At 47.3% G+C, this 11,111-nt stretch overlaps 1 protein-coding gene across 7 annotated transcripts in view; it reads right to left on the bottom strand.

Annotated features, from left to right (window-relative positions):
- The window catches only part of Ttc13 (tetratricopeptide repeat domain 13), a 54,362-nt gene that overhangs the window by 40,145 nt on the left and 3,106 nt on the right, over positions 1-11,111 (bottom strand). For all 7 annotated transcript variants that reach the window (XM_005345878.3, XM_013346011.2, XM_026777282.1 and 4 more), the window contains exons 2-4: positions 4,628-4,722; positions 3,103-3,178; positions 1,343-1,413 (exon numbers count right to left, since the gene is read on the bottom strand). In XM_005345878.3, coding sequence (XP_005345935.2) covers positions 1,343-1,413; positions 3,103-3,178; positions 4,628-4,722 — 242 coding nt within the window. The remainder of the gene's footprint in view (positions 1-1,342; positions 1,414-3,102; positions 3,179-4,627; positions 4,723-11,111) is intronic.

Here is an 11,111-nt window from a genome sequence, read left to right on the forward strand (position 1 = left end):
AGAGATCCGCCTGCCTCTGCCTCCTGAGTGCTGGGATTAAAGGTGTGCGCCACCACTGCCCAGCTTTAATTACTCTTTAATAATGCAACATTAAATAGAACCACAATTTGAAAACCTATTTAAACAGTCAATTTCTGCATTTTAAATTCCACTGAAAACCAAAAGCATGTATAACCACCTGCACACAGAGCTGCTGGCTTAAGCACCTCAAAGTAATAACCCAAACTATCTCATCAGTTTTCTGAGACTACAGAATTACCAACATAATCCAGTTGTTGTGGTGAGGGTTTTGTTGTTGTTGTTTTTTAATTTGTTTGCTTTTTTAGGAACATAGAGCTCAAGTTTCAAAATTAGTATTTTAAAATGAAGTCTATCTGCTAGTCCGTGAGCCACCTGTTGGCCCCTCTGAGCAACAGTGACACATTTACAACAATGAGATTTGTGTAATGAAAACTCAAGAGTGCCTACTGAGCACCCCATGTACAAGGCATTAGGTATCAGGTTCTTCATAGGATGTTCGATCTAAACCAAAAGAGAACATTTCTAGAGGTAGTTACTAGGATTCACACATACAAGCACAGAGCAGAAGGTATAGACGTGGGAGTCTCTCACTGTGGAGTCCCGGCCCTTCTCCTGTAGAGCACTGGCCAGACATCAGCATCTGACAAACTCTACAAACAGCCAAGTGAGCAGGATGTGGAGAAGGCTAGCACTTCTGCGGCAGGACTCCTCCACAGCAGGCACAGGCACACTTACACAGGCTCTCTCCCTTCCTCTTCCTCCCTTTGCATGTGTATACAGGGTTTCAGCTCTGTAACCAGGGCTGCCCTGGAACTCACAAGCCTCCTCTCTCAGCCTCACAAGTGCTGGGTCTCTGGGAATACACCGCCACACCAGGCTCTTTTCCCTTAACTGGACTTGAACTATTTGCTAAGAAGCAATGGCTACGTCTGCCGTCAAGCAGTCTCACGATTTCTGGCTAAAGTAAGAGGCAGATCCATAAGCAGGAACGTGTTAACCTCAAGTCCTGTTCGAGAAGGACACAACTTTAATGTCCACCTCTCACTGTGAGTCCATGTCTCAGAGAAGGTCTACATAGGTGACCTGGAGCTACTTCTGCTCAACCTGGCAGCAAAAGGGCACCTCTGCTTCGTGACTGTGCACAGTGTGGGTTATCAGCCAACACTGACTTCCTTTGTCTCACATAGAGCAAAGTGACCCTTCAAGGTGCTGCCTTCTACTCTCTGGCACAGGCATCGTGTCTCACTGCGCCCCTGCAGATGTGTGGCTCCACCTGGCACCATATTAAACTCTCATATCACATACCCAAGGAGAGCATTACCTGCAGCATTGTCGAGAAGTGCCTTATCGCTTCATCATAGAGCCCACTGCCGACCAACACATAGGCAATAGCTGTGAGGCAAACAGGAAGACATCAGAGAAGAGAAGAAAGGAAGAAAGGCAGGCTGTAGTCAGCGAGGCTACTCTGCCTCGTTTCAAATGCAGCTCTATGGAGGAGGTGCAGTTAAAGCAAGCAGACAGGAGGCCAAGGGTCCTCCCGCCTTTGCCCTCCCGCACTGGCCAGGCAGCCTGCAGGCAGCAGGGAGACCGGAAGGCCAGCACAAGGGCATGTCTCCTAGCTCTTCTCGGGCACCGGCAGTCCCAGGCCTGTAGGGGTGGAAAGGTTTTTACTCTGACTGGTAGCAAGGAGGACTGGCAAGGAAACGAAGCACAGGGGCTAACGGGCTGCCTGAGAACAGTGGTGCTGAGAGAGGCCAAGAGAGCAGGCGCCAGGCACCAGAGCCACCCTTCCCTGCCTGCTGCACCAAGACAGGAGACCAGATTTCTGAATTAAGATGAAGACTGCTGAAGAGGCTGTTCTGCCCAGCCTTATGTGGACGGGAACCCAGAACCACTCTCAACTTCCCGGCTCTTGCCTAATAAGGCAGTGGCGAGGTTTCTTAAAGATTTTCCTCAGCCGAGTGTTTAGGATTCCCTGTCATCCCATAGCTGGTACTATCACTGAACGGACAAGTGAGCTATGAAATGGACCAAGAGCAGGAAAGGTGCCCAGCAGTTAAGGGCATCGGCTGCTTCTGCAGAGGACCTGGGTTCAGTTCCCAGCACCCACATGGTTGCTTACAGCTGTCTGTAACTCTAGTTTCAGAAGATTCAATACCCTCCTCTGGTCCCCAAGGGCATGGACACAGTGTACAGACAAACATGTGAGCAAAACACACACTCACATAAAAGAAATATACGTTTTTAATTCTTTAAAAAATAAAATGAAACAACTTCAGGGAAAGCCTTGGCTTAGGGACACAGATCTGTCTAGGCCTGGGCTATCAAATATTCCACAAAAGAAAACAAACGAGGCTCCAATCTTGCCATCTCTACCCACAACTTCAAAAGAGACTGATCCACATCTCACTCAGATGTAAACAGCTATGGGGGGGGGGGGTTTAAGGTTTACTGTGGAGACCCGGCGATGTAAAAGAAAAGCTGGGACGGCTCCAATTCTAGCAGAGATCTCCGTAGCCAGCAACTTGTCTCTGGACACGCCTTTGTTGACAATTTCTTTCTAAGAAAGTCTCTGTCACACAGAAGAGCCTAACTCAGCTCTGACCATACGAACTTCACTACTAATTTCTACACACCCAGGGCTACAATAGTCCTTACCAACCTCTGTGCAAGAGCCTTTCTTCCTTCCCTCCTGCTGGCCTGCTGCCTTCCTTCCTTTCCTCTGAGCCAGGGTCTCCTGTATCCTAGGTTGGCCTCAAACTCACTAATTAGCCAAGGGTGACCGTGAACTTCTGATCCTCCTCCTTCCACCTGCCAAGTGCTGAGATTACAGCACCCTAGTTTATGCTGTGCTGGGGACTGAACCCGGGCCTCCTGAAGACTAGGCCAGCACTCCACACTCAGGTCCCACCCGAACCTTCTGTCATGCACACCCACAGAATCTCAGGAGGGCCGGGGTAACCCTCTCTGGCTCGGGTGGCAGTGTTAATCTTCTAGCTCTCCCTCCCACCTGGCTTTCTGTTCTGCATCCAATCACAGCTCTGGCAGATGTTGCAGGGTGCTCCCAGCCTGGATTCTCACCTAACTCTTCATTGGTGCTGTCGTTGTCGGTAGCAAATGGGAATCTCTTCTGTTCTGCAATAGACTTGGCCTGGCTCTGAAAACAAACAAACAAACAAGTCTTTCAGCTTCTGACAAACGACGGACGCCCCGCATGAACACCTGTGCTGTACGATGAAAGCCTGTGCTGTACGATGCTGGAGCTGTGTGACCTCTATGGGAGCAGGAACATACGTGCCACTGTCTGCTGACTGAGTTTCAAGAACATGGTTCGGAGGTGAATGGTCTGGTCCCCTTATCAATCAGTCACTTCAGTTTCTAAGAGGAAGCATCTTCTCTGTCTCATTGGATTAGCCCTGCTGGCTACTCTGAGGTCCCCTCCAGTTTCCACAGGGCCTTTAGGGCTTTTTATTATGTTGAGAAGATCACATTTTAGTCACCAGGCCTCCGGGGTGGCCTGGACACAGAATGCCAGGTAAAGCATATAACTATTCTAGAATCCACACATGTTGGACACACAGGCCTAAGAGAATCTGACTGATAAATAAGACATATGACGAAATACTTCCCCACCCAGTAACGTACACAGCCTCTGGTGTGAGGCATCAGGCTGGCCCTAGGCAGACAGAGAAATCATGTGTGACCAGAAAGTCAGGACAAGGCACAAACTACTGTAGGAAGCAAAGGGAATAAAAGTTGTCTTAGAAGCATGGACCTTTTTAAAGGTAGTGTCTTGCTATGTTGACTCTGACAGCCAGAAATCTATGTAGCCAGGCTGCCCTTGAACTCAAGGCAATCCTCCACCTTAGCCATCCAAGTGCTGGGATTACAGCCATATGCTACCACACTTGGCTGAATGCTCTTACATGCTTTTACATACAATGCTCTTACATACAAACTGATGGTTCTCATGGGTTCTGGAGACAAACCACACTTGGTATCCAAACAGCTGCAATGTGGCTTGGAGGTCAAAGTGCCAAGGTGAACACCACACTGCACACGAAGAGAGAAGCGATTCCTCAAGTTGTACCTTGGCACATGTGTATATGTATGTATACACACACATAAACTAAGTAAATAAATATTAAAACAATCAATCCCAGGCTGGAGTCGCCACAGATACAATTCGAACTCCTAGTCATATATGCAGGAAAATCTAAATCAGAAAGGACTAAAGAGCTGATACCTGGGCAAATCTAGAGAATGGGAATCTGACGACAGCTCCAAATCTAAGCTTGTCTTTTCTGGACGCACAGTGCAGAGTCCACCAGCACACATAACTAAACAGATGACGAAATGCGGTGTGACCAATGAGCTATACTGTCAGCTAAAATGAACTGGCCATTGTGTTCAATACGGTTACAAGACCTTGTTGCAAACTGCAGTGCTCTGTTTGCCTACAGAGTCAAGAACACACTAGGCTCAGATCCCATCACACACAGGACAGAGGGTACACATTCTGGTCTTGGTCAAGCCTTGGTCACAGAGGAGTCCACAGGTGGGAACCTGGCCAGTGTTCAGCAAACGCAGGGTGGTGGTCACATACCAGAATCTTTTCAGTGTTGAGAGAAAGCAGGGAGTCACAGGGTGCTGAGCCTCTCAGTTCGCAGTCAGACTCATGGAAGTTCAAAAACGGCGACTCTGCAAAGCAAACAGGCTGTCACTCACTCACCGCCAAGGCCTTTGGTGCTTTGGTACTCGCTGAATTTTTTTTTTAGTTTTTCGAGACAGGGTTTCTCTGTAGTTTTGGTGCCTGTCCTGGAACTAGCTCTTGTAGACCAGGCTGGCCTCGAACTCACAGAGATTCACCTGCCTCTGCCTCCCGAGTGCTGGGATTAAAGGCGTGCGCCACCACCGCCCGGCTTACTCGCTGAAATCTTAAGATGCCCTAACCAAGCTAGAGGCCAGTGAAGAAATCTCAGAGGCTCCCTGCACTCTAGTCACACAGCGTTCGGTGGGTTCCAAGTGCCCTGTCACCATCACAAACTGCAGCAGGGCTTCCTGATGGGAGATGAGGGGCAGAGCCAACACCTGTCTACAGCCCAGGTGTAGCCAGTGGCTGTGGAGCAGCTGAATAAAAGCCCTCCCGGTGTGGCAGCATCTGCCTTGGGATTAATACACACCTGCTCACACATATAAGAATAAAGCCTGGGAGAGATGCACTTAAGGTTCAGAGCCCCAAATATGTAAACATGTCCTCCAACTCACTGAGAAAAACATCAGTTTACAAATAAGCAAAGGGCCTTGAATGGGCAACCTTCTAAAGATACGAAAGCTACTGAGCACGAGAAAGGGCCATCATCATTAATTAGAGGAATGCAGTTTGAACCACAATAAGGACCTCCTCCCAACCCACAAGACAGCTAAGAGAAACTGGAAACTTCGGGCGCTGATGGTAGGACTGTACAATGGTTCAGCACTGCGGAGAATGAGTTGGTAATTCCTCAAATCACACATAGAAGCACCATACAGCCCAGGAACTCCACCTCTGAATGTATCAAGAACTGAACACAGGACTCAAACAAATGCTGTCCACTTGTTTGTGGAAGCTGCAGTCACAAAGGGTGTAAGCAACGGCTTACGTACTCCCAATGGATGAGCAGATGAACCGTGGAAGGTACACATGATAGATTATCCCTCCGCAAAAACTGCAATGATATTTTATTTGTATTTTAATAAATAAACCTTGCCTAAAAATCAGAATGCAAAGCTAAGCCACTAGGGGCCAGGGAGTGGTGGCACACACCTTTAGTTGCAGGACTTGGGAGACCAAGGCAGACGGATCTCTGTGAGTTCAAGGCTACCCTGGACTACACAAGATTGATCCAGAAACAGATCCAGGTGGTGGTGGTTCACACCTTTAATCCAAGTGTTTGGGAGTCACACACTTTTAATCCCAGTACTAGAGAGGTGGAGACAGGAGTGATATGAATGGGTGAGAGAAAAATATAAAGAAGAGACAGGAACTCAGTGGAGTGTGCAGTCTGAGGGTTTGTGAAGACAGGATGTTGCCCTTTGGGTCTGAAGGTTTGGTAGAGGTAAAAAGTCTTTCTAGTGGTTGGGTGCTTTGCTTCTCTGATTTTTCAGCTTGAACCTCTGGGTTTCTATTATTCATGCTACAGAAAATGATATATTTCAGTCTGTGTTGGATCTAACCAAAAGGAGGCATGACGTCAGGGCTCTAGGAGCAAGGGCATTTGCCACCAGGTCTGGTGATCTGAGTTTAATCTCTGAAAGCGGTATGGTAGAAGGAAAAGCAATTCCCACAAGTTTTTCTTTTACTTAAATGTGTTGTAGCCTAGACACTCCCCCCCCCCATACTAACTAAGCAAGCAAACAAACACATGTAAGAAAAATATAAGCGCTTAGAAGGCCAGGTGTGAAGTACACCTGTGAAGTTCATCCCAGGATTATGGAGGCAGAGGCAGGGACTCTGAGTTCCAGGCCAGCCAGAGCTACATAGTGAGACCCTGTCTTTAAAAGTCATAGATAAATGGATGGATGGATGGATTGATGGATAGATAGATAGACAGACAGACAGACAAAATGAAAGGGAGGCTTGGAAGTAAGGAGTGAGCATAGAGAAAGCATCCTGCGCCCACCTCACTGCTTCTGTCCCAGGGCCTTGGCCTTGCAGACTCCAGCCACAGCAATGCATTCTTCCAGCGTTCGGCGGCCTCCCACCATGAGCATTTCCCACATCCTGCTTCTTCACTGAAGACAGACACTGTCTTAATAAGCTGCATGACCCCAGCTTTACAAACTTACCCAAGTAGGGTAGAGTTCTATAAATGCACGTGGTGAGCCACAGGGTGCGAACCTTGAGTGGCTGGCCATCCGTTGCTCCTCCCTGACAGTTGAAAAAGAAGAGAGTTCTAGCATTGCCTTTAGCCTTTCTTGGACGGACCCGATACTAGCTGGATATTAGCTCCAGCTGACCTCTGGAAGAGCAGTCAGTGCTCTTAACCTCCGAGCCATCTCTCCAGCCCATGAACTTTTTTTTTAATTACTGTAAGTGATTTCTTTTTCTTTTTTTAAGATTTATTTATTTATTATATATACAATGTTCTGCCTGCATGAATGCCTGCAGGCCAGAAGAGAGTACCAGATCTCATTATAGATGGTTGTGAGCCACCAAATGGTTGCTGGGAATTGAACTCAGGACCTTTGGAAGAGCAGGCAGTGCTCTTAACCACTGAGCCATCTCTCCAGGCCCCAACATAAACTTTTTTTAAAAAAAGATTTAATTTTTTCAGGTGTGCAGTGCACTTCTTTAATCCCAGTACTCAGGAGGCAGAAGCAGAGGCAGGATGATCTCTGTTCCAGGCCAGTCAAGGCTACACAGTGAGACAGACACTGTGTTTCAAGGAAATAAAGAGCATGTGAGTATACACGTATGTACAGGTGCCTAGGAAGGGCAGAAAAGGTGTCAAATCACTTAGAGTCGGAGTTTCAGGCAGTCAGGAGCCAACAACATGGGTGCTGGGAAATAAAGTTGGGTCTTCTTCAAGAATAGCAAGTTCTCTTAACTGCTGAGCCAGCCATCTCTCTAGCCCAACCACATGCGTTTTAAAAAGTCAACAACTTTCCCATAATTCTAGTCACTGTCAGACATGAATTAGACTAAAATTGTGAATCAGCTCCAGGTAGTGGCAGATGGATTTTTCCAGGGAGTAGAACACCTTGGATAGCCTACAAAAATAGTGGCAAAGGATCAAGCAGCCTTTCTATGTGCAGGAAGCCCTAAACAGATGGGCCCAGAGAGAAAGGCCTACAGGGTGTCTGGGAAAGAAACTGAGCAAGTGTCAGTCAACCTAGGTCCACTGCTCCACGCTGGTCCCAACTCAGATGATGTCACATGAGATGTCATTCAAATGTGATGTCATCACATATCAAAGCTTCACCAACTATTACAGCAAACTGACTGGATCCTTTCTGGTCACACAGAGAGATCCACTGGTAAAAACCATGAGCTTAACAGTGTCGGGTGCATTTTCTGCATATGTCAAGTTTTAGTAAAAACTGACTGTCTCTCAAAACAAGGAAAGCCTGGGATGGCAGCGTACTACAAGGGAGATTCACCCAGGGCTGGCCCAAACACCTGACAGAGGGCTTCTTGAAAGCACAGAATTGCCTGGATTTGTCTTATTTCCTGCAGGTTAAACGGGCTGGGTCCTTTGCCCACACAGATGTAAAATCGGTGTTCATTCATGAGTCTGGTGGTTCCTGGACCACCTAAAAAGAAATACAATTTATAGCAGGGCATGGGTACATGCCTTTAATCCCAGCACTTGGGAGGAAGAGGCAGGTGGAGCTCTGTGTTCTAGGTCAGCCTGGGTTACATAGTGAGACCCTCTCTCAAAAAAGAAGAAAAAAGTAACAATTTATGACACACCTGAAAAGGAACTGTGTCTGCCAAGACCATCTCAAAGTAATCAAGGCCATATCTAGTTAAATCAAAGGACTACCTGAAGGATGCTGTTGCCAGGGCAATACTACAGTGGCCTGTCCCTAGACGCACAGTAAGCAGCACCTTTTTCTGGCCAGATACAGGTCTATTATGATGATGACATGCTCCGAAAACAGGTGCAACCATACACTGACACTCGGTTCTGAGGAAGTACACCCCCCTCGCACCTCCTCCCACCCACCCACACACCCAGCACACCGGCAGCAAGGGCTTGCACAGCTGTTCACAGAGCACAAAACTTGGTTCTCAACTTCCTCTAAGAACAAAAAGAGGAAGCTGTCTTTTCCCACGCTTCCTTTCAATGATTCTCCCCACACCTCGGCACAGTGAGCAAGATCAAGTTCCTGTAAGGAGTCCCACCCAAGAAAGACACACAATATCGGCAAGCTAGGCCTTGCTGACTCTACCAGAACTACAGGGCTGGGCTCGTGGCTACTTCTTACTCTCCGGGCAAGCAGCTCCCAAGTTAGATTGATGGACACAAAAAAACTATGGAAAAAAAACCCTCAATTCTAAGGCTGAAATTTTTTTTTAAACTATTTATTTATTTGTTTATTTATTATGTATACAATGTTCTGTCTGTGTGTATCCCTGCAAGCCAGAAGAGGGCACCAGACCTCATTACAGATGGTTGTGAGCCACCATGTGGTTGCTGGGAATTGAACAGGACCTTTGGAAGAGCAGGCAATGCTCTTAACTGCTGAGCCATCTCTCCAGCTCAAGGCTGAAATTTTTTAAAACAATCATTAGTGAGTATATGTGCGTAAGTGTGTACTATGTGTTCATATGGAGGTCAGAGGTCAACTAAAGGTGCCAGTTCTCTCCTTCCATCATATGGTTCCTGAGACTGAACTCAAGCCCAGCTTGACAGCAAGCACTTTTACCCAGTGGGCTATCTCACTGGCTCAATTCTGGGATTATTTATCCCAACAAACTTACCATACTTAAGGATACAAGCTATCATTCAGAGTGCAGTATTCAACGGGGATCGTGCTAAAGTCACCAATCCATCAGATGGAGGTACCTCTTTGAAATCAGACATCAAGTATAGGACTATCACCTAGAAACAACCAGCCTGACACTTAAAAACTCACATAAGGGCTGAGAGGTGGCTCAGCTGGTAAAGCGCTTGCCAGCACAAAGCCCACCACTGCAAAACAAAACAAAACAAACACACAAAAAACCCCAACAGGTGTGGAGGCACACAGCTGCAATCCTAGCATTTTGGGAAGCAGAGGCGGAAGGATCAGGAGTTCAAAGTCATACTCTGCCGTCCAGCTTGGGATGTGTGACATGCTGTCTTAAAAGAAAAGGGGCACGGGGGGGGGGGCTCACCTTAGCTCGTCAGTCCACTTACTGTAAAGAAAGGGAACCAAGAGTATTCTGGAAATTACTGTAGTAATAGGAGCGGTGGGCTGCTTCCCGCCACCCGGCAGCCATCACGGCTAGCTTTACCCGGAATAATTACACGGACATTGTATTCATTTAAACACTGCTTGGCTCTTTAGCTTTAGCCCTTTTCTCGGCTAACTCTCGCTCCTGGACTAACCCATTTCCAATCATGTGTGTCGCACCCCAAGGTGCGCTTACCGGGAAGATTCTAGCCTACGTCCATCCTGGGTCGGAGCTTCATCGCGTGTGCCTCAGAGAGCAGAGCTCTCGCCTCTGCCCGCAAGAGTGGAGCATCTCGTGTCTCTCTGAGACGTCTGCCCCTGAGAGGAGAGCTGTCGAGTCTCTGAGCTCACTTCCTCTTCCTCCCAGCGTCTGCTCCTCCCACCTATGTTCTAACCTATCAGGGCAAGCAGCTTCTTTATTTAATCAACCAATGACCTTCCTCCATCAAATTACTAGAAATGCATGTGGGTTACTAAAATGCCTGATACACACACACACACACACACACACACACACACACACACACACACACAGTCTTCTGGTGGATTAATGAAGCATTCCAACACACAGGCAAAATCTGAAATCCTAGGTGTTATTTTAAAATACAGGTTTCAAACTGGGTGATGGTGGCATAAGCCTTTAATCCAGCACTTGGGAGGCGGGGCAGGCAGATCTCTGAGTTCGAGGCCAGCCTGGTCTACAGAGCGAGTTCCTGAACAGTCAGGGCCATATAGAGAAACCCTGTTTCAAAAAACAAAAATGAACAAACAACACAACTTTCAACAAGTTGAAGGTATAAGACTTATTATTAACGCTTATAGAAATTGTATGTAAGAAACTACCAAGTCTATATTCCATAATCAAATTAATACCAAATCTGGGCTCTACTCCTTGCAGGGTAACCTTGCTTGGGTTTTTCGGCCTCAGTTTCCTCTTGGGTGAAAGGGCAATAAACACTACTTAGTGCAGTGTCAACCAAAGGCACAGAATTTTATGTAACACGAGCAGGGAAGAGACTTGGGGAAAGGTTTCATTCAAGTATTACCTCCCACAACTATAAATTAAAAATAGGGCCATAGGAGCCGGGCGATGGTGGCGCACGCCTTTAATCCCAGCACTCGGGAGGCAGAGGCAGGCGGATCTCTGTGAGTTCGAGACCAGCCTG

This window comes from Microtus ochrogaster, chromosome 4 (assembly GCF_000317375.1).
Source record: "Microtus ochrogaster isolate Prairie Vole_2 chromosome 4, MicOch1.0, whole genome shotgun sequence".
Lineage (NCBI taxonomy): Eukaryota > Metazoa > Chordata > Mammalia > Rodentia > Cricetidae > Microtus > Microtus ochrogaster.